We start from the raw sequence: 24,749 nt of genomic DNA, 5'->3' as shown, positions 1-24,749 counted from the left end.
CATCAAAAACCTGTCCATTATGCTAGCAGTGTCTATTTTTTTTTTGTCTTTTCATACTGCGCCCCCCCTGCAATGGCTCTGCGCCCCCCCAGGGGGCGGACCCCACACTTTGGGAACCTCTGCTCTAAGTGATGCTGTCTTGTGCAGTCCCAACATTGGGCTACTGCCCACAGCCTTATCAATCTCCCAGCTTTCCTGGATTAGGTTTAAATAAAACACCACAGTCCCACTTGACTTTTATAGCTGCCTTTCATCTTTTTTTCTTCCTCGTCTCTTTCCCCTCACCTTGATAGAAGCAAAAAAATATATAAAAGAATGGGCTATAATCTGCCTGTGAGGGTGAACAAAGGGACACGATTTTTCTTTTTTTTCTCTCTTTTTATTCATCAATTCTTTCTTCCTTGCTTTGGTCCTTACCTGTTTTTGTGCTTCGTTCCTTTCATTGTTTCTTGTTTTTTACCCTTTACTTACCCTTTTTACTCTGTCGTCTGTTCCTGTCCTCTCCATCCTTGCAGCCTCAAGAGCTCTGCAGAGTCCAGGCCCTCTTTGATCTCTAGTCCAGAACACAGGATGAGAGTTATCCGCTGGCAACAACAAGAACATCCCATTAGGAGCCGGACAGAGCCTTGACAGACACTCTCTGTCACTGCTGCTGTGACTGCTGCTGCTGCAGCAGCTCGGCTCGAAAAGCACACTGCCTGCTGCTACCGATGCTCCTTAGTAGCTCAGGGTGGGCATTACTGGCTCAGTACACTTGACGCACAAGCTCAGAGTGAGGTTCACTTGTTGAATCGAAAATTTGACTGGGTCCATGGTTCAAGGTGTCTTAGCAGAATTTGGAACTTTAAATTAGGCAAGCAGTCCCCAGGATATTCTCTTGATCACGCAGTTTCTCCCCAAGGTCCATTTAGATGACCTATTTTGCACTTCGGTGACTGTTTCAAAGATATTATTTAACATCTTTGAGCCAACAGTTCCATTTTACACGTGACACAGACAGAAATCGACCTCTGTGCCGATCTCTCTTTTGCCTGATTTAAGGCATTACACGTGATAATGTGCAGATCAGTCAGACAAGTCAAGTTTGAAATGATTTAAAGTCTATATATGTCTACACCCCAAGGCCATCACCCTTCACTGATATGATACATCTAAAAATGAAGAGTGATAAGTAATGGATGTTGTATTGGTAGAGGGCAGCTTCCTTCTGATTGGATGTGAGATGTTTTGCAGCTTAAATATGATGCATAATTGGGAAGATGTGTTCGGTCAGGACATAAGGATAGTGAGGCATGTTAGATGCGTATCATGCCGTGCAGCTGAAGCTGCCAGCTGAAACTAGCTCACAGACTTTACTCCATGTAGTGCAGTCTAATGAACAGCTCAGGCCAATACTGAACACGAATCTATTCTCTCTGTAGAAAGACATTTATTCAACACCAAAATGTAAATGTGGTGGAAGTGAAAGCTGGGTTTTAAAAGGAATTGGTGGGCCTAGTTAGCCCTCAATCGACCAAGCTATTTGGGTCATTTATAACTTCATTATATTTTGTGCAGAAATCTTTTTTTTCAAGGTTACTTTGTGTCTGTTGTAACTGTACTGCTTCCTCTATCTATGAAAGATATTTTAAAATGTTCTAATGCAGCTAATTATTATTTCAAATTAGTTTTATGCAAAAAGAGACTACAAAATACACAAAATAATCTATTCAGATAAAGGTGTTGGTATTATATTGGTATACTGAAACGGTGTACATATTGACTCTCTGATAAGTCTATAACTGGATTTAAAATTCTTCTCTTCCCATACAAGCCTTGAATAATCAGGTCCCATTATATTTTATTATGATGGGTCCCATCGTAACATATTATTCTGTAGTGCACTTTGCTCTCAGACTGCAGGCTTAATTGTGGTTCATACAGTTTCCAAATTTTGAGTTTCCTATCTGCCACCTCTCTTGTGAAACCAATTTCCAGTTTGGATTCAGAGTACAGACACTCTACTCTTAAGATTAGACTTAAAATGTTAGGACTGTGGCTGCTATGGGCACTGAGCATGCACCTCTTTTTACTCCCCAGCTGTTCATACGGGTATACCACTGCTGCATGTCATTAAATTGTTTTTTTTTTTCATAGTGGCCAGTCTCCTTATGCTCTCCCTTTTCTTTTCTCCTAGCACCAACCTCCCAAAAGGTTAGTGCAGATAGCTGTGTCTCTCTGAGCCTCGTCCTAATGGAGGTTTCTTCCTGTTAAAAGGGAGTTTTTCCTCCCACTGTCACCTAGTAGTGCTCGTAGGAGATCATCTCATTGTTGGTGTTTTCACTTTAAGACTGTAATAGATTTATTCCATTTCAAATCATCACACTTTTAAAACCATCCATTAGTCCTAACCCCAACCTAACCAAACCCTAAAGCCACACCTGCCACAGGCAAGCAGGGGCCAGGCGACTGGGATGATAGCTGCCAGAATGAAAGCTCCAAGAAATGTAACATATACAACCATAAAAGGAACCATAAAATCGCATGTGGTGATTTCCCACAATGATTTGAGATGGAATGACCCACGACTGTCTTTACTGCCTAGTAGTTCTGTCTTTATCTTGAAGCAAAAAGGACCTTGATGTGGCTGTTGTTGTGATTTGGTGCTATACAAATAAGCTTGAAACTTAAACATGAACAAAAGTTGTATGTTTCTTCTTGCTAAGCATGAGGTATTCTTGATTAATTATGTATTACATTATGCAAGCACCATTTTAACACCAACTGGTGATCAGTAATATTTTGATCAACAACAAATTACACTGAATGCATCACAGTGTTTTTTTCCTCCTTTGTTACTTCTCTAATTCTATTTAAAACTAAATCTAAACAAACATCTTGTAGATGTGTAATATTTTAAATACTTTTTACAGAATCACTAAAAAAAAACCAACAGAAAAATGCCACAGGCAAAACCTTTTTCTTTCAGTGTTTCCCATTAGGGGTCGCCACAGTGGCTCATCTGCCTCCATCTCACCCTGTCCCTGACCCTAGCATCCTCCTCTGTCACACTAACTCTCTACCTATCCTCCTTCACTACATCCACAAATCATCTTTGTGCCCATCCTGATGCAAACCTCCCCCATTTTTCTGTTTTTCCATCTGACACTAGGTGTATACTGGATTGTGGCCTCCCTGCAGGTGGGTTGTCACTGTCAAAATAAGATGCTTAATTATGGAATAATTGCCAACAAATTATATATTGCAATAAAATAAAAGCCTGTTAACCTTATAAGTGATCCCAAATAGGAAAGAAACATTATTGCAACAGTTAAAAATATCACAACGGGACATTTAAATATATGGCTGAGGTCACAAATGACCCCTCTTGCTCACTTGAAGGTTAATAAAATGAAAGCCAAATCCAGTATAAACATAGAAATGATTATTTTTTTTGATTAATTTTTCCTACTTCACTGTATGAGACAACTGACCATCTTGGCAACAGAGAGTCAAGGTCACATTCACATATGTAAACTACCCGTTTAGTTGTTTTTATCCAGTCTTTGTTGACCGTTTTTCTTGAAACGCACTGAAAGACTGTCGCTCAACCTGGTAAAGCTCCCTTGTTATCTTAAACAGGCCAAGCATTCGTCTTGGTCTCTATTGTTTTGGCTTTGTGCACAAAATCAATGGAGCTCATTCATCACATGCTCATTGAAAATGAGCATATTTGTTTGAACATTTGTGAGGATTCGTCTGTGTAGTTTGAGGCAGAGGAGCGAGATTTATCAAAACTGCAGACAGTAGATGCTGCAGTCACGGTATTTGCTTGCAGAAAAAGTATGGTTCTGTCCCCATATCTTTCCAAGGCGTCTGACACGTACAAATCACAGACACATACACTTATGCGTGAGCAATTAATGCATGCATACCCCACATGCACTTGCAAAGTCATACGCGCAGACGCACACACAAGGAGAAATACTCGCTGTGGTTTCTGTTTCCGTCACAAACAGCCGGTGATGGATAGGCCTTTTCCATTTTAAACAGGGAGAAAACACATGCCCCCGGGGACCCTTGTGTGTGGAAGTACTTTGAAGTGTCCACATTTAATTCTTCTGTATGATAAATGAGAGGAGAACTGCAGTTGTAGCCTGTGAGGAAAAGCTCTGCTTGCTCAACAAGGGGAGCGGTAACAAATGTAGCGATAGCTGATAAGCTGACTGTGTCTCTTGCTTGTTGTTCTGCTCCCTGCAGACCCCCACAGCCAGATAACAAATCCATCCTATCAATCAAACCCATCAATGGCTGGCTGCAGATTAGAGACAGTGATTTTGGGGCTGATTGGAGGCGAAATGCTGATTGCACCTCGCTCTCTCCGACTTGATTACACTCTGCCCGTGTGTTGTCAAGCTCGGCTGCTGAGCTGTAATCACTGGAAGCTAAAAGCAGACGCTGTGGCTCTGGTAGACAAGATGCAGGAACGGTCACACCGCTAGATTGTTTTAAATATCTGTACCTCACATGCAAGCGTACGTGTAGGTCTGGACTTTTATTACTCGAACGAAACCTTTGATCACATTTATTTTGTTCCACGACTCCTGTCACGGACTCCTGAATCCCTCCAGCTTTTCTCCACTTTTCTGGCCTACTTCCATCGCAGTGGCAGAGGGTCCCGCACACCGAGCGGAGTCCTAATCCGAGCTTTATTTAGCTGCCTCACCTTTAAAACTGGAGCAGCTTCCGCACCGTTTTCTCAGCTTCTTCTAACATTACTGCTCTCAATCCCCTCCACTCCTCCATCAGCCCTTGCGTCACTCTGTTTACATTTTGTCATCCGCTGCAGTCGTACAGTGCCTGATATATTTTGGCAGCTCGAGTGCAGCTAGCAGAGGCAGCAGTGTATGTTTTGTTCAACACAAACGGCATGAGCTGATTGAAATTGGTAAACACATCCACCGGAGGATATTACCAGCTTTCTGCTGGCAAGTTTGAAATGTATGTGGCAAATTAATTGGTTTACTTCCTTTCTCGTTTGGAGAGGAATAATTGTGATGGGCTCTCAGTGGGAGTGCGAGAACGAGCCAAATTTATTCTTTGTTTCTTATGTAAACACACAAAAAAACTGTTGAAGCACAAACTTTGTAATGATTTTCACAATGACAGTTTGTGCAAATATGCCTGTTTTAGAAAAGCCTGCAGCATTTCTTCCCTCCCTTTTTTTGCTACATATTCAAATGACACGTTGTGGAGATATCATCTGAATTTCAGGAGCGGGACCACTCCTCCTTCACGCCCCCTCCGGCCTCAGGCTATAAAAACCCCCCTTCTCCAATACCTGCTGTTCTCATTTTCATGCCCCCCCCCCCCCCCCCTTTTTCTTTCCTCTCTTCTCCTGTCCTCTCCTCTCTTCCTTTCCTCCCTTTATTTCTTGTTAGTACATGGGGTTCTGCCCGGCCCGAGAGCCATCGCCAGTCTCCTTCAAGGCCTTCCCCAAACCGCAGCACTATTCACACTCCTCATCCCTCATCGCCCATCATTACCAAGGATGTGGTCCCAGCTAGTGAAATGTGAGCTAAAACATTCATTTGAGTTTTCTCTCCGTGCGATGAAGACTTTATCGGGAAAAATGGAAACGCTCCAACAGTTTGCAGCTTGTAACATCTACCGTGAATATTCGTCACCTTTAACAACAGTGTTAATAGAAACAGATTCTCAATGGAAACACTGTCTTACAGGGTCGCTCCTTCGGCTCGCCTGGCTAATGTTTGTTACACTAATAACAACCTCCTGCTTTTAATCCTCAACACCCCATTTAAGACTGCCGGCACGACTGCGTACCTAAATAAAGTTCTTTTCATCTCAGCATGTATTTGTATGCATGTTTTTATATGTGTATGTGTGTGTGTGTGTGTGTGTGTGAGAGAGAGAGCGGTTGGTTCACATAAAATTCATAACTCACTATGTCCCGGTTTTGAACTATCTTTGAAGCCACGAAATTGTCTCATCCAGCCTGTGTTAGGTATCATTTCAATTGACACCATGCACTCGGCTACTAGTGCTTTGAATTGAGCATACTTGCATGCTTGTTAGATGGAAACAGCTGTCAGGGGAGATAGCGAGAGTGACTCACTCCTCTTTCCCTCACTTATCGTTTGCCTATTCCAGTCTTGCTCCTCTTATTGTGACCTCCAAGAAAGTCAAAATATTCTCATCCTTTTCCCTTTAATTTTTTTTCCCCCTGTCTCGTATTCGCAGTGAGCTCACGCAGCATGCCGACTGATTTTTGGAAACATTGTGGCCACAGGTGTGCTGTGCACCTGTGGCACAGTTGGAAACAAGCTTGGATTAGTATGAATAAATTATTACCTGTCTGTGCTGTGCGCTCACGACAGTTTCTGAAATGTTGGAGAGGTGCTGCTATAACAGCTTATTTAAAAAAAAAAAAAAGCTGTGTGTAAGAGGTGCAGCATCCACCCAAACACAGTTTTGTTCAAAATAAAAGACAATATTTATGTCAGAGCCAGAACTTATTTTGCTGCCACTGTGTTAATTTAGTTAATGAGGAGACGTCAACATGTGTTAACACTTTCACAGAGAACAGGAAGCTGGATGTACAAAAGTGCTTCAGTGGTATTTTAAGAGACAAAGTTAGCAGCAACCTACAGTCAGGTGGGCACCAGCTGTTATTTCTCAGGATTTGGCTAACTCAGCAACCTCTACAGAAAAAAACGTTTGCACACATCTGTTCAGGCACGATTTTCCTATGTGTATTGTTATCTTTGTTCTCTGTGTGTGGAAAAAAATTGAAAGCTGAATTCATGTTTTTTTATATATAAGATGAATCTCGAACTAAACATGCTGAGCATCTCTGGCCAACTATTAACGTTAGTATCGACTTTACAGTTTATGCATTTATAGCAGTAAGAGTGATTTTGCTATCCACACAGTATGTGTCATGTTGATGGTGAACTGACCTTTCCTACTTATTGACTTGTGTCATGGCGGATTTATCTGATCTTCATAAAAAAGCCTTGGCCTCCACACTAGGGGGGGATTTAAACAATGACTGGGATTTCTGGGAAACGCTCCCACTGAATAACAATTTAATGCAATGCTTTATGTACCTATTATTTGATAATCTAGGAAGCCAAACCCCTATGATGAGATAAAGGTCAAGAAATACCAGCTCTGTACCACTCTGGAGTTACAGAGAGATTAGCCTTAGTGATAATCCTAATTGTTGGAGAGCAGCAGACCTTCTTAGGTAGAGGAAGACGCTTTGAGTTGATTTCCATTGATAAAATAAACAAAATCATACAAAGATCATATTCTGTAATTAATAGATATTTAGTGGATGGACATGTTGAATGAATTGGTAAAACAGTGCTAAGTCACAAGATTTGTCTGGTTCTTTATTCCTTTTCTAAACTTCTTTATGTTTTTATGAGCTGGTTTGATGCGTTAAAGCAGTGGCTGAAATTTTGGTCTAATAAAAATGTACTCAGTGCCTCCGCTCAGCACGGCATCTGCTTGCTCACTAGAGAAAACTGTGAATATACATACTCCATTTTACATATAATAATTACTATTATTTTGTTGGGTAAAAAAGGTGATTTTTTTTATTGTTATGTTATTACTGTTAAATCGTGTTTTAAAAGGAAAAAGTAAGTGGTGGAGAATTTCTAGGGCTTCTGGTTAAAGAAATTTCAATGACAGGGAGCACTGATGTATTACTACAATCACATCGCATTAATGCCCGGAGTTAGTGTAACATTGTCATTATCCTGAGTTTTTTTTACCCAAATATGCATTTTGCATATTTGGACTCCTAAGTTCTAGTGACTATTAATCGTCTGCAGTTCGATTCTTAGTTTGCCTATTGTGTTCTCAGTGCTTCTGTTCCACTTACTGTATTTCTTCTGTTGGTTTATAATGCTTCTCCTATGTTCCCCCTGTACAGTTAATCACCCTGTTAGTGTTTGCTGTTTATCAGAATGAGAAGCAGAATACTTTATTAATCCCTAAGGAAATTATATCGTTACAGTTGCTCCAAGACAATAAGAAGAGTAACAGAGTTACAAAATATAAGAAATGGCTCTAATATATACAAATAGCTCAATTATAAATATCCCAAATATTACAGAGATTAAATATTTATGACTGACATTTTACTCTAATCTGTAAACTGTAAAACTTTGTTATTTGTTATTTTCACTGTAGAGGATGTGCAAACGGATGGAACTATTGTATTGTGTACTGTTCATTAGATGGAGGAGTTGTACAGGCAGGAATGATTTCCTGTGCCATTCAGTGGTGCATTATGTGTAGTCTCAGTCTCTCACTGAACCTGCTCCTGTGTTTGGCCAGCACGTCATAGAGTGGGTGGGAGGTGTCCTTATCTTAGACAACATCTACCTCTCCGACACCACTTTAAGGGAGTCCATGTCATGGTTCTGGGTCGGTGACCCAGTGTATTTTAATGTTTTGGATTTTTTGTTTTTGGTTTCGTTCTCACGCTGTCTAGCTCCTTAGTCTTTTAGTATTTCTTGAGTTCTAGTTCTAGGTTTTGTTATGTGTTCCCCTGTGTTCTGTGTTTCCTGTTTTACTTTGTCAATTAGAATCAGCTGTGCCTCCCTCCTCTTTTGCATTCCTCGTTCCCCTCCATATGTATATATAGTGTGTGTTTACCTATGCTCATTGTCGGTCCGTCTGTGTCACCTCCAGTGTTGGGCAAGTTACTTTGAAAAAGTAATTCAGTTATAGTTACTAGTTACTTCTTCAAAAAAGTAACTGAGTTAGTAACTGAGTTACAATATTCTAAAAGTAATTAATTACTTGGAAAAGTAACTATTGCGTTACTTAAAAAAAAACAAAGAACGTTTAACCCTCTGGGGTCCAGGGTATAATTGGCCATTTTTTTACTACTCTTGATTTTCCCTCCACATTTTACCTTTAAAAACTATTTGCTTTGCCTTGTTTGGTATCATTCTTTTTAGCACAACATCACGTGTCTGAATTTACAGTCATGTTTTCATTTTGACAAACTGTATAACCAGAATTGATCTAAAATCAGACAAAAACCATAAAATCAGAGTAGAAAAAGTTATATTTTTACAGTAACAACCATAAACATGTTTAATGAATCATATTTCATAACTTCAAATGCAAATATTAATTGTCAGTTTTAAAATCCTATGCACAAGTTTTGCAAACAACAAATTTATTTGCATCCATTTACCTTGATTTTTTAAATAACCATTTCAAACTATTTACAGAACAATCAGCTGTTCTGCATTCAGTAAGATGCCACAAATTATTTGTGCCACTCCAAAAACATAATTTCTGTCCACTATAAAGGAGAACATCACAGCCTGATACCTGCAGGTCTGACAGCAGCAGGTGTATCACTCCTGTTTCTACCTGGAGACAGCAGTCGCTTCATTGTTCTAACACACAACACAAAACTATCCACAACACTACACACTAACTACACAAGACAACACATTAACTACACACTCCAAACACGCTAAACGTCACAAATCTCTCACATCTCAAAACTCGCTCTCTCTCTTTTTCTGCTCTCTCTCTCTCTCTCTCTCTCTCTCTCTCTCTCTCTCTCTCTCTCTCTCTCGCCGTCACTCCTAAAACTTCCCCTGTTTTGTTTTGGTTTTTTGCTCATAAGCAGAGAGTGCTTGCTAGCGCTAACGTGGCAAAACTATTGAGGTAAAAACGCCGCGTATATCTTGTTTATCATGACTCTGGTTTTACGTGGCCTATCAACACAATTTATAAACTGGTATATATCACCTTGTTGCTTTGTCTTTAAGTGGTCATGTGATTGACTTACCACGACTACTTTATTCTTCCTCAGTCAAACAGCAGCACTCCTGCGATTGTTTTGCCCCTTAGCTCCAGGTGTTGTGCTAGACAGTGATCGTGATTGCCGTCCGCGGGAGCGCGCGCAGCTGCTTAAAGCTGTAGCGTCCAGATTACTTACAGCTACTTCCTGCAGCTGATATAAGATGCGGTAAGCTGAACACAGCTTCAACCGTCTGTTTGTTGAAAAATAGTAACGGACCGCGTTTCCTTGTTAGTAACTGTAACGGCGTTGTAACGATAGGAATATTAAGTAGTTAGATTACTCGTTGCTGAAAAAAGTAACGCCGTTACTTGTAACGCCGTTATTCCCGTCACTGGTCACCTCCCTGTGCCACTCCGTGTCTCACCCTGGCGTCATTCTGTGTTTCTTCCGGTGAGCTTAGGTTTCATTTTCGTTTGCTAGTTTTTTCCCAGTCTAGGTTTGTCTTAGTTTTTGTCCTTGTCACCTCCGTTGCTGTCTGTATTTCCACCACATGTCAATAAAGCTCCCTCATCGCATCTCAGCCAGTGCCAGGCTTTGGGTCCGTTATTCTTCACTCCACACAGCTTGCCCCGGTAAACCATGACAGTCCATCTCCATCTCCACAACATTACTGGTCTTGTGGATCAGTTTACTGAGTCTGTTGGCATCTGCGACCCACAACCTGCTGCTCCAGCATGCAACGGCATATAGCAGGGGTGTCCAACTCCAGGCCTCGAGGGCCGGTGTCCTGCAGGTTTTAGATGTGTCCTTGATCCAACACAGCTGATTTAAATGGCTAAATTACCTCCTCAACATGTCTTGCAGTTCTCCAGAGGCCTAGTAATAAACTAATCATTTGATTCAGGTGTGTTGACCCAAGGCGATATCTAAAACCTGCAGGACACCAGCCCTTGAGGCCTGGAGTTGGACACCTGTGGCATAGAGGATGGCACTGGCCATTAGTTACGTCCTGTGTTATTTTGATAGACATGTGTCTGTGTCTTCCTGTGTCTCATTATTCAGATTTAGTTCAGCTGTATGTAGTTCCCAGGTGTCTCCCCTTTTCCCTAATTACCTCTTGTGCATTTATTTCCTCAGCTTGCCTTAATTTCATGTTGTGTACCGAGGCCTGTTTCTGAGCTTCCTGTGTTTTCCTGGTAGTCCTGCACTGCATGACATGTGCATGGATTTTGTTTTGCTTTTAATAAAAGGTTGTTTTCATCTGCCCAAGAGTTTGCATTTGGGATTGTTCACCACAAAAACTGACAAAACCTGACAAACAGCACGGTATCCTGAGCCATCCTCAGTATGCTTAGCAAGGTTTGTAAATATGTGATATGTGTTATATTGCTGCAAAAAGACACGGAGGATATCAAATTTATTCACAGCTTACTATGATCATAGCAACAAGACTTCTTAACAAAATATCAATCAGGAGATAAATGTTTCTGCACACACTCAGATACACTGAACTCTGCAACAAATTGAATTTCCTTTTTTAAATCTCGTTTAAGAAAATTTAAGAAAATTTGCTCAGTCATGATGATGTGGCTGCAGACTGACTGTGCCGTAATCTGACATCTACCAAAGAAGAATGCATGCATATAAAAATGAAACAGAATCTGACTTTATTTGTGCTTTTTCTCTTATTTTTTCTCTTTCCTATCTTTCCCCCAGTTTTTCATCTCTTTCATCATCATCATCTTTTTCTTTTCTCATGCTAATCTGACCCTCCCCGTCTGTCAACTTTGGCATCGGTACACTATCTGTTTATTGATATGAATAAAAAAAGAAATTGACTAAGAAGAGGCATCTATAGAGAGTTCATAGAGCAAGGCAAGAGTGTTTGGCTCAACAGATCATGATCCTGTTTGCTGAAGCTGCCGAACAACACAGGTTATAGAAAAAAAAGAAAGAAAAAAAAAAAAAAAACCCTGACCAACACACAATGTACAGTCAGTGTTTGGTTAGCTAATTACATGGTGGAGCCCAGACTACACTGTTGTGCTGTGTGTGGTTATTTTTAGTGCCGGTTGGTTCACACCTGCCTCCTGCATCCCTCATAACTTATAGCTCTTCTAGGGTGTATTTCTCTCCTGGGCCTATCTTTTAGATGCACGTACACTGTTTTTTTTTTCTGTCATGTGTGAGCTCTGTATTCTTTTTTGGTCTTGTGTAATACATTTACAGCAGAACTAATGGATGCTTGTTTGGCTACACTGACTGTGCGGTGAATGACTCACAGTGTTAGCGGCTCCAATAGGAAACCTGTTCTCCTCTTAAAGCTGAAATAATTGACAGCAGCTCATCTGCCAGCTCATCTAAATACAGCAACCTGTACTTGTGTTAACAGGAGGCAGAATCCAGGTCAAGTCATTATGGCATCATCAATTAAAATAGCATCACTGTCAAACAGCTGCAGTGCAGCCTGTTTCGTGCCTGTTCTATGAGGCAGGCTTTACTAAGACAGCAAGATAAGATGACAGCGTTTTTTTGTTTCAGCACAAAGTTCAGTTGAAAGTGCAGGTACAACACCAGTGCGTCACCAGGCCAGGATTTGATCAGCTACTTTAGTTTGATTAGATGTCTGCTGCTGCTCTTTTGGAAATGTAAGTTTACAGACAGCGACTCCCGCCCCCTCCCACAAAACCTTGGACCCACAAGCTAACAGTCGATGTAATGGGAAGTGTCAGCGTGTTGTTTGTTACATCAGATTACATGTGACATAGTCCACAGCACTTACCTCAGGTTCAAACCCCCCAAAACAACCCCCCGCCATTTTCCGTGTCACTTTCACACTTCCTCTATAGCCTCTATGTCCCCAGAGTGTGTACCAGAAATAATACACACTGCCACTGAAAAACTGCAGCTTATCACGTCTGTGCACACTCCCGGGCTTCATATGGAGTCGCACGTACATGAGTACGGGCACCCACACATGTATTCACACACCTCACACCAAATGGCGTCCAGGTATTATGTATTTAAAGTGGCAACCTGCTGTTTTCTGTTCCTCCTGGTCTCCTGCGGCTGTCAGGGGCCTCTGATACCGCTGTTTAATGAGCAGAGGCTGGCCTGCTTCTGTTGTCTGTCTGCCGTTGCAGCGCTGACCAGAGGAGACACGCAGGTCTGAGTCCCAGGGCTAATTGCTGCTGCTGGGCTGATAGTCTTTCTGTGCTCCACTCTCATTGACTCCCCAGACTCCGGGGGGATTCCCTCAGGCACCCAAAGACAAACAAACCTGGGCGGACAATCAATAGCGGATGCAAGAGTTAGCGCTCAGCACAGTGTCTGATTAAGATTCCCCAGGAATGTATGTGTTTATGTGAAACTGTGCGAGCTTGCAGGAGTGTTTGCTGATTGTCCTCACTCTGCCGGTGCTAACTGGAATCTTCAGTCAGTCCCTAAGTGCTTGTTTATGTGATTTTGATTATGAGCATCAGAGTTCACAACAGCAGCAAATTAATGCTTCAGGTAATTATTCACGCAACATCGCAGGTTCGCAACGTAGTCGTGTGAGAGCAGATAATGTGCTAACAGTGAAAAGTAAAACTGCGTGTGCCACTTTCTGTTAGCCCCAGGTATTACTTTGACTTTTTGCTCTCCTGTGTGTCATTTTTTTTGTTTCTGCAAGTAAGAATTCATTTAAAAAAGTCGCATATTACGTTAAAGCATAATTTGAAGCTAGGGGGGAAAGATATCAGATAAGTTTTCACATTCTGGTGTAGTGTTCACATCTTTTTACATTTAAACTAACTGCATTTTGTGGGTATTTTTTTCTATAGGCTGTATTATTGTATTATTCTTTTCCATTTACTCAAATTAGGGTGTTTTTCCTCCCTTTTTATGTTATTTAATTCCATAATAATAATTCAATTTATCTCATTTACAGCTGAATGAAATATCCTACTTTATGTCTAGCATTGTTTCTAATGTAGCAGTATTTAAATAATACATTGGGAAATTCACTGCCTGCTATGTCCAGTGTTAAGATTTTAAAGTTGCTTCTACAAGGCCAAGTGTACTGGTTAAAAGGGGTTTTGTGATAGTGTTTTATTGTGTCTGCTGTTTGTGTTATTTCTGTAGCCTCATCCAGAAAAGCTGCTTATGGCATGACGTGTCCCTGTGTACCACTGACTGCCACTGGCTAGTGAGCAGCACGGTGATGTAGTGTCATCTCGCCTCTCCTCACCCTCTCATCCCCTGTCCACCCCTGCTCTCTGGGCTCGTGTTTGCTTTTGTTCTTGTCTCCAGTCAGCCTGACTCACGGTGATGATCTTGACCAAGCGCGGGGAAAGGTCAAGGTTGGCCGGCAAATTGCCTCAAAGCAATCAGCCTTGTCTCTCTCTGCGCTAACAGCGCAAGCTCTCCGTCTCTGTCGCCATCTTTGCCCTGTCTCCATCTTTAGTCTGTCCTCCTCCATCTCTGTGTTTACCCGGGGTGGGGGGGCAGTTGGGGGGGAGGATTGGCAGCTTGAGCGAGGTAAGGGCGGTCAGCCCTGCTTTGAAGTCTCGGCTCTGACCGGCAGTGGGGCGAGGGACTTAAAAGCACACAGTGTCACTGCCTGGGTGACATTTCAGCACAGAGCAGCGTGGCCCAGTAGGGTGCGCCTGTACACACCAATCATCAACAACATTAAAGCCACTGACAGGTAAAGTGAATAACATTAAGCACATTGTCACAAGAATTCATGTGAACATGCACGTGGTCACTTAAAAATTATTTCAGTACTTTGGAGTTGGGAGGGATATGTCATTTTGGGAAGGTGACTTTATTGTAATTCTTATAGCCTTTTTTGCCTGTGCACTAAAGCATATATTGATACACACTTGGTACCTCGGTATACATGCACATGCTGTGTGAGCCACGGTTAGATGTAAGATTTGCGTGCATTTCGTGACTCAAGGACAGCTTCCTTTGGATCACCTGTGCATTCGAGTTCATTGTGCCTGAGTGGCTCCGGCCCAATAGCTTCTCGCACATGAAAGACTTCACTTTCACGTGTCACGCAATAGACACGAACACAGCTGAACAACATCAAAGTCTGCCAGCAGCCTGTAGCTGGACAAATGTCTTCATCTACCACCTGATTGTGTTTCTGCACGTCTCTCTGTCTGTCCTGTAAATGGTGTAAACAGGTGTTAACATGTCAGCCCCCACAGGACGCCACATGCTGTGGTGTCATGATCTTCTGAACAGCTGTCCTCTAGCAGTGTGTGTGTGTGTGTGTGTGTGTGTGTGTGTGTGTGAGAGAGAGTGTGTAGGTGAGTGTATGTGTTCACTGTGAGGGTTATAAATGAGGGCAAGAGGAGATTTAGCCCTAGTTTTCTGCAGAGCCAAGGACAAACAAAGAGAAAGGGCAAAGAATGAGAGGGGGCCTCATGGCTGTAAGCAACACATTCACCAGCTCACCGAATCCTGAAACTTAATCAGGACCTCTTTCACATTTAACACACACTACTCTTTTTTATGTTTAGGGGAGTAATCCAGAATATAACAATGCTGTGATAAAGTATTTGTCAACTTCCAGATTGCTTTTTTTTTTCCATATTGATCACATTTAGCCCTGACAAGGATAAGCGGTTTTGGTCACACTTACATGTTTCAGATCATCAAACAATTTCAAAGATTAGACAAAGATAAGACAAATAAATAAAAATACGTGTTAAATTATGATTCGTTTATCAAGTGAAAAAAATGTAAATCTTCCTGATCTTATGTGAAAACAATTTCACTAGCCACATGCAGGCCTGACTACTGTGAGACCTGTTGAACTGCTTAAATATAACCTATCTGACAAAGTGAAGAAGACTAAAAGATCTCAAGAAGAAGCATCTAACCACCATCTAATGAAAGAGCTGAGAAACAAAATCATTGGCATGATCAGTCTGGAAAGGGTTTGAAAGCCATTTCTAAGGCTTTGGGATTCCAGTGAATTATGGTGACAGCCATTGTCCCCAAATAGAGAAAACTTGGACAGTGGTGAACCTTCCCAGGAGTGGCCAGCCTACCAAAATTATTCCAAGAGTGTATCAGCAACACATCCAGGAGGTGACAAAAGAACCCAGAACAACATCTAAAGACATGCAAGGCTCACTCGCCTCAATTAGGTCAGAGTTCACAATTCAGCAATAAGAAAGACACTAGGAATAAATGGCATCATTGAGGCAGTTCCATCGCAAACAGGATGCAGCAGGATGCAGCAGGATGCAGCGTTTACAAATAAAATTCAACATTTGACTCATCAGTCCAAAGAACATTGGTGTGATAGTGTGGGTCCATGACAACCTGCTATAACTGATGGATCCCTGAATTCTGCTCTGTACCAGAAAATCCTGAAGGACAATGTCCATCCGTCAGTTTGTGCCCTGAAGTTCAGTCACACTTATGCAGCAGCACAATGATTAAAAACACATTAGCAAGTCCATCTCTGAATGGCTAAAAAACAAAACAAAATGAAGGTTTTGGAGTGGCTTATTTAAAGTCTACTTAAATTTGACTTAAATTTCAAAATCTGAGCTTTTACATTTATAACCTTCTGTTACACACCCAAAGCTTTAATGAGACAAGCTTAAGATTAAGTATTTTTAGTAAGTTTAATAGTAAGATTAATAGGGAGCTAATGTTACCTGTGATATAAATGTGTGTTTCTGTCCTCAGGTGGACGTCGAGACACTGGACTACCACCACTACCTCCCACTGTTCTTTGACGGTTTAACTGAGACTGCTTTTCCGTATGAGCTCTTCGCCCGCCAGGGAATCCATGACATGCTGGACCGCGGAGGCCCCAAGATCCTGCCTGTCATCCCCCAGCTCATCATGCCCATCAGGAGTAAGTCTGGGAGGGTGCCCGCACTCACGGTTTACCAACCACACAAAACAGAGCTCCTCTCTCACGTGACCCAGTGTGTCATGTCATTTTACCTTCGCTTCGCTCTCGTTTTCTCAGGGAAATGTATAGTTACCTGGAGACAAATCCAAGTCAGTTACAGTGTTAGTAGAAGCGAGGAGCCGGATTTAACATGAAAATCACATCTTTAAAGCTAATTAGAAGGAGAGAGAAACCACAGATGAAATTTCAAATATGTGTAACTTGACGGTTTTAATGATTACTTTTCAGGGCTAAAGTCTGCTTTGCAATCACACAGAGTTATTATCATGGCAATTTTCTGTGATGAAAATATAGCAGTGTTTCAATTAGCTTTGGCAGCAAAATGTCCTCATCATCTTCATCATCATTTACATTACTTTTCCAAACCTTTGTATATGTAAATATTATTATTATTTTATCACTGATAGACAGCAGAGTAATCATCTCAGACTTGAACTGCAGCCTTAATAAATATTTTTGCATGTCATTATTTCATTATTCACTATTTGGTGGCAGCCTCATTAGCTTATGATCTCTGACACTAAAAGGCATTCCCAGCTGCTGATTCCCATCTGAGATGGTGTGCCTTTCTGCTGCCTTGAATTAATGAGAGCTTGGTAAAACGCCAGAGGCAAGATGGGCGTAGCCACTGTGACGTCATTGTGATTGACAAGCATGTCCTGCATGAGTCACCTTTCTGACTCGAGTAATGACCCTAATTTACAAAATAAACTTCATGTTACTTTATTAGCGATTACTGAACCCATAAACTGGCCAGGAAAGTGTTCACTGAGGTCTCAGGATCAGAGAGTCATTGTACTGCGGGCAACTTCTATGTAAGCAGAGGTCTTTTTGCAATCAAAGCCAATGTTGGCTTCACTATACGGGCATGGAGGCTATATCTGCCATTACGCTGTGGGAAGCAGGCAGGAAAGGACCCAAAATGCATGACTCTCGGAGACGGAACTGAACTCAAAACACAGTTTTATTGCTGGAATTACAGATTACAAAACTAAAACTGGGAATATACTACAAATCCAGACAACAAACAGAGGGAGATGCAGACATTATTTACACACAAGAGCAAACGTGTGAGTGGACCACAGTTGGGAACACAGCTGAACATAATCTAACTGATGAGCAGAGATGGGCAGTAACGCGTTACAAGTAAGCGTTACGCATTACTTACTGTAATCCGATTACTTTTTTCAAGTAACAAGTAAAGTAAGGGATTACTACTGCAAAAAAGGTAATTTGATTACTGTTACTTTCCCGTAAGCACGCTGCGTTACTGCGTTACTAAAACTGTGATTTTTTTTTTTGCGAGAGTGTCTCATGACAATGACGTAAGTGAGTGCAACGTTTGTGGCAACAGCTGTGTGCAGATCAAAAATGGATAATATAACGAGTGCGGGAGAGAGTATGAGCGTGCAGCGTTTAAAGTGTGGAAGTACTGACCTTACTTTGAGTTTAATTCCGTAAAAAGTGACAAAAACATTAGCGTCCGCTGTTCACTGCGTGGGAAGAAAACTTCTTTTTACAGCGAAAAAAACCCTAAACTTCCGAGCAAGCACCGAGTACGCTGCCACTGGAATGTGAAATTCACAGAGAAACTGCCGTATCCTTCCACTGACCGCTGCGACACACCTGCACCAGGGCAAACCTCCGCCTGCCCCACTCCTGCTATACAGGTGAAAATAGAGCAACAGGACCACTGAGTCTTTGATTTTATTTATTTTCTGCTGTCTTTTACGTGCATCTATTTGAAAGACTGAGTGTAAACACAAAAAACTATTTTATTTTATGTGTTGGAATGTGCAGAAAATAGGTTTAAATGTTAAACAAATTTCTTCCAGTCAGAGAATGTTGCATATAATTTAATGTTTGCTTGATGCATAAAGTTAAAAGATTAAAACTAATAAAACAAGTTTTAAAAAGAGACTTTTTCATTTGATTGCATTTTATATGATGGATTATGCAGAAAAAGTAGAATTGGGCTGAAAGATCTATCGCTTTATTACCTAATTAGGGTGTAAATCATGTTTTAAAAAGCAACTAAGTAACTAATTACTTTTGAAAATAAGTAATCAGTAAAGTAACGGGATTACTTTTTGCGGGGGAAGTAATCAGTAATTAGTTACTGATTACTTTTTTCAAGTAACTTGACCAACACTACTGATGAGACAGGCAAAGCAAAACTGAACATGTTGCACACAAGACAAGTGACTATCAGAATAAAACAGGAAGTGACAAGAGCACTGAGACTTGGACAAGGACATTTGAGCTTTACACTACAGGGGATAAAAAGACATGGAAGCAAGCAATAGCCAAACTAGAACATAAGAATCACATGCAGACATGACATGACAGACATGACCTAAAGACAGAGAGTGAGAGAGCAAGGGACAAGAAAGCGAGAGAGACAGACATCACAGGGTGCTACAACAACACAGGAAACTAGACACAAGAGGACGGGGAACACAGAGAGGAATGATAACAGAAAACCTAAAGGCTAGATAACAAACTAAGACCTCAGGCTACAAACAGAGATCACAACTATAATAATGAAATACTAGGAACAGAATATTAAATAAACCTGAATCAAAAGTCAAAACACAAAAGCTGGGTCATAGATTGGGACCATGAAAATGAATTTCTAACCATGAATATCTAACTTTCACATTTCAAAAACACTCAAATAAAGGGCCTGGTAACGTTATAGTTAGGAGTAAGGGGCAAGAGTAAGAGGGTTAAGGAATCTGACCTTAATGAAAATGGATTTCTCACTTTGGTTTTATAGATAATATATATTTATTATATTTACATACATATCTTTCTTAGACTTTTCTCAGGCTTTGCTTTGGAGATTCGATGCAACAAAAATAGAACAACATGCTTTACCAGGAAAAGAATCACCTGTCTTGCAGTCTGCTGCTACAGCCGCTTCTAATATTATACAACCAGTCCTGATGTGACGTCCTAATTTGGTTTCGCTGTCATACAGTTCCTATTATTACATTAACCCTCAGGGTGAAGCGTCCTTGTTTTTTTTTTTCTGTTTTTCTATTTTGCATTTGCCGGAAGACGCTGGCTCTAAAAGTATGCCTGATAATCTGCCATGAATGTGGTGACATGCTACATTTAACTGTGTCATCATGCTGTGCCTCCTTACCTTTCCAGGCTGACACGTTTACACGCGTGCGCACAGTCTCACACACACACACACACATACACACACACGTTTAAGGAGGGCGGAAAGGTTGTGCCTGAGGGCGAAGTGGTGTACGACTTCAAAAATAGACTTCAGAATTTATAGGGATGCGAACAGGAAAGGTTTCATGCGCGGCAAGATCAAGGAAGACCAAGGAAAGATGAAGTTGGAGGAATGCAAAGTGTGGCTTTGTTGAAAAAATTTCAGCACAGGCACAAAGTCTCAAACACACACACACACACACACAGAAACTCTTTTGTTTGGCGCCACTGCCAAGTGGAGTGTCAGTTTCAAAGTGGGAGCCTTTAAGTGGCGCCCAGTGAGCCTGCGGTAGTGTTCATGTCATGGGCAGTTGGCTGGGGGTGTGTACGTGTGTGTGCAGTGTGTGTGCTTCTTGTTTATGTGTGGGTGTTGGATGTCTGTGGAGGCAGAGGGGCATGACGGCCAACACCAGGCAGGGCTGTTGGAGACACAGAGACACTGTGACAGACTGACCCTGGCAGAAAGTCGCACTGAGCACAAGCTGCTCGGTCTTAACTGTTTCACATCATACAGTGTAACAACTCCGAAGTGTCGTGTGTGCGTACGCTTTACTGCTTTATAACAACCCCGATTCCAAAAAGTTGGGATGCTCTGTGGAATGTAAATAAAAGCAGAATGCAGTGATTTGCAAATTTCATAAAACAATATTTTATCAAATGATTACGTGAAAATGTACCATTTTAAGAAAAAAGAGACAGGCCCATGTTTATCGCTGTGTAGCATCTCCTTCTCATTTAACAACAATAAATGAACTCGGGAGACCAGTTGGTGGACTTTTAGGAGAGCAGTGTTGTCCCAAATTTGGTCTGATGTAAGATTCTAGCTGGTCCGCTGACCTTGATCTTTGTTGTCATAGATTTCTTTTTTTTAATGTGACAGACATTTCACTTGTGGGAAGGTGTGGACTATAGGCTGGCCAGTTCAGCAACTTGTACTCTTCCACTACAAAGCCATGCTATTATAATTAATGTGGTTTAGCATTGTCTTGCTGAAATATGCAAGCTCGTTCTTGAAAAAGCCACCTGGATATGAGCATGTTGCTGCTTTAAAACCTGTATTTACAGCTCAGGACTGACGGTAGCTTTCAGATGTGCAAGCTTGTATTTCCATCTGAGATGCAGCTTTTGTGGTTTCTTCTTTGCATGATAGAGCTTTAACTTACATTTTTGGGTGGCACAGAAAACTGTGATTTCAGGCAGTGATTTCCATGTTTCTAATGCAGTGCCACCTAAGGGCCTAAAGATCACAGGCATCTGGTGTTGAATGTCAAGCTTGCCCTTTGTGCACAGAGTTTTCTGCAGATTCTCTGAATCTTTTGATTGATTTTTTTTTCTCTTGTTCAAATCCACCTTGTCGTGTTGAAGCTGGTGAAGATAGCCCTTCCTTTCCTATGCTGTGGCTTGAGGGTTACTCCAACCAAAACCTGCAGCTGGTGGAGAATTGGTTCATGAGCTGCCACTACACTAAGCAGAGCAAGAACTACCAGCTGCAGTTCAACCCCGCTCAGCTGGAGTTTGTTGATAAATGAGATAACCAATCTGTGCTTCAAATTTTTTTGTCAATAAGTATTTATATTAATAATTAATTCAAGCACTGGTTTACCTTCTTTTGCTTGCACACGTGTGTTTGCAACCTCCTCTACCACCACAGATAGATTGTAAGTCTCTATACAGGCACATGAAAGCATAATGTCTATTTGGCCCTCTGTAATGAAGCACTCACTTTACACACAACTAAACATTATACACAGTGGTACTTGGCTACTCAGTAACCCAGACAGCATTTTATAAGTTCAAACCGCTCAGCAGTTTTGGCCATTTGCCTTCTGGAGGCCAGACCAAAGGTGATGGTTATGCTCCTCATGAAAACACACACTTCGCCCTGATAATGGAATTTTAAATGGCTTGCTCCTTATTAACTTTTTCGTTTATTAAAAATCAGTCCCGTTTTGCCATCCACAAGGCAAAGCCGCCAGTCCGTGTCTCTGTTGCAGATTAATTACTTTTCTATGGCGTTGGAAAGAAGGAGGGATGGCAGAAAGAGGAAGAAAGTAAAAAGCCATCCACAGTTTAAAATGGCAAGATATATATTTTTCTCCTCTGACGTTAATACATCTTCAATGTGGCTGGCAGACTCTTATCTGCAGAGCGACTGAGCCACGTCAGGCCCTGGTGAATTTTGATGATGACTGCAGGTCACCCAATGAGAATACACAATGAGGAAGGCTCTGGCTGACATTATACTCTGAGGCCCCGTCCTCAGTGACTTAAAGACTGAACTCTTTCCTACTGTACACCATGCTCCCTTTTGCTTGCTTTAGAAAGAATACCTTACTGTGGGAAAAGAGGCGAGAGCAGATTTTCTAGCATTTAATATATTTTTGTGGCGTTGACGCATTTCAGAAGGCTTTTGTTTTCCCGGTGTGTGTTTGAAATGACAAATGGTTTGCTATGAAACATCAATTTGTGTAAGTAAAGTCGTAAAAAATGGTTTTGTTCAGCCAAACAGATCCAAGGTGACTCAGGAGACAAGGCAGAATGTTTTTGAAACGCCGTTGTTTTGGGCTTTCTCTGGCGTCCTTAAATAAGGAGGAAGATTCTGAGCCATGCCTGCGTGCAGTTGATTGGCAGAGCATTTGTTCGGCTTTGAACTAAAATGAGACTTTCATTACAAGGAGATCCTCAGTCACGCCTCTGCACGAGAACATCTTCGTCTGATCTCAGAAGTGTATTTATACCCCAAGCGAGAACAATTCACTGCTAAACTCTCCGAGGTGTCGCCCCTGCCTCTGACATTTCACAGGAAGCGGAATATGGGGTCAGCGTTGTTTTATTTCCACGCTGAATACGAAACAGGCCTTAGCATGAATAGATGATTATTCAGATTTGTCCCAACACAGGTTTTAAACCAGCATTAATATATCAGGCCCTCGGCTGCCTTCCACTCTGGCTCTTTTAATTTTTTTTTCCTTTCTCTTTTTCTTTTTTTTTCTTTTTTGCAGTGAGGCAAGAGTGCTGATGAATAATTGAACAGTCCCGCGGTCCAAATGTCACAGCAGGGAAAATTGTTTGCGCTGGCTGGTAATTAGAATTTCATTGTTTGTTATGTAGGTTTGAAATTCCTGTCATTCCACATTCCACCTTATCTCGGTGATGGCAGATATCACCGCGCTTGTCTATCCGGGGGAGAGACACTAAGGCAACGATGGAGAGATGGCGTGAAGCACAATACATTTGCTCATTCAGCACACACTCATTCACTCACTCGCTCACTCACACACTTGCACATTGTCGCCGACACAGATAAAGTCACGCTCCTTCTCATTCTCCTGCTCTCAGATGGACACAAAGCAGTGGCCCTGGTTCACATAGTCTTTTCTGAATGCAGTATGCAATATTCCTTGAACCTTTGAGCCTCATGTTGTTTATGTGACTCTTCTAACATTGCGTAACTTGGTTCGTGTTTTGTTACTGCCACATTCAGCGCTGCCTGTGCTCGTGACTGAGGCTGACATTTTTGTCCCATTGCTTGTAAAATGCTTGCACTGGAATGTGCACTCATGTACGTGCACACGTACGGGTGCGCCTGTGTGTGTGATGTGTGAGTGGTGTATGAGAGTGTGGCTTCGTGTGCTCGGGACTGCTCCATGTTTGCATATTAGCTGTTTTAACACTTTCACTGGGTGATGCAGTACGCTGTTCTCTTTGCTGCTCACACACAATCTTTTAGGGCTGGTGCCCTTTTCCTCTCTCTCGGTTAGTCTTATGTGAGTTTGAATAAGGTGCTGCAGATGGGTATGGGTAAATTACTACTTCTACTAATGACTTGAAATATGTATTGATTCTAATGTACAAAAGACTTAAGTAGCACTCAGAAAAACAGAGACCCATGAATGAATGAATTGAGATTCATGGAAGAATTCTGTCATGGCAGAGATCGCAAATGTCCCTCCAATTCCTCTGAAAGACAAAGGGTTTAACTTGGCTGCGCACAAACATGTAATCCCACTGGTTGGGTTAGTTACTGTTACAGGTTAGTTAGAGGCAGGTAGAACCACTTTCAGGCTCCATTCATTTAGACAGGGGTTCACAGTAGCAGTTTCTGGAAGTTAATTAGTCATTGTTCTTCTGGAAGCCTTTGAGCTACATGCAGGGCTATTCATATAGTGTTGCTGACCCTTACAATCAATTTTGTACTCATCTTGAAGCATACAGTATATACACACATGCTGCCGGTAGAAATTGTGTTCATGAGTTTGTGCTAAAAATACAAAACTCAGAGCTGCTTATGTTTATGATAATCTGCAGACTTTATCACGAAGGACAGCCTAAATAACTCCTCCACAAATATGCAATGCTGTTTCAACACTGTCCAACTAGTGTGTGTGTACATATATATGTGTGTGTGTATATATATATATATATATATATATATATATATACATATATATACATATATCTGTGTGTGTATGTGTGTGTGTGTGTGTACTAACCACTGATATGGGGGTAATAATCCAGAAACCTTTTATTTCGTTAGATTTTGTGACTTGAGCTCAGTGAAAAGAAATTTCACCTTTATTTTTTATTTAAAACTTATTTTTAGCAAACTTTTTCTTTTGGTATGAAGCACTGTGCCACTCATTTTGTCACTTAGGCATGTTTCTGATGATCTTTATAAACAGATTCAACATTTCAATAGAATTTTTGGAGCCCCCAGCTTTCATGTCATCTAAGTGCTATGGACCATTGACATGTGGGTTTGTTGCATGCAGGTAAGAGGTCCATGTTGACAAGAAGAGA

At 41.4% G+C, this 24,749-nt stretch overlaps 1 protein-coding gene across 1 annotated transcript in view; it reads left to right on the top strand.

The window, feature by feature from the left end:
• The window catches only part of pacrg (PARK2 co-regulated), a 150,561-nt gene that overhangs the window by 65,613 nt on the left and 60,199 nt on the right, over positions 1-24,749 (top strand). Inside the window, exon 3 of the mRNA XM_063497714.1 lies at positions 16,487-16,658. Coding sequence (XP_063353784.1) covers positions 16,487-16,658 — 172 coding nt within the window. The remainder of the gene's footprint in view (positions 1-16,486; positions 16,659-24,749) is intronic.

Source organism: Pelmatolapia mariae, linkage group LG16_19 (assembly GCF_036321145.2).
Source record: "Pelmatolapia mariae isolate MD_Pm_ZW linkage group LG16_19, Pm_UMD_F_2, whole genome shotgun sequence".
Taxonomy (NCBI): domain Eukaryota; kingdom Metazoa; phylum Chordata; class Actinopteri; order Cichliformes; family Cichlidae; genus Pelmatolapia; species Pelmatolapia mariae.
This window is presented reverse-complemented; position numbering and strand designations above follow the sequence as displayed.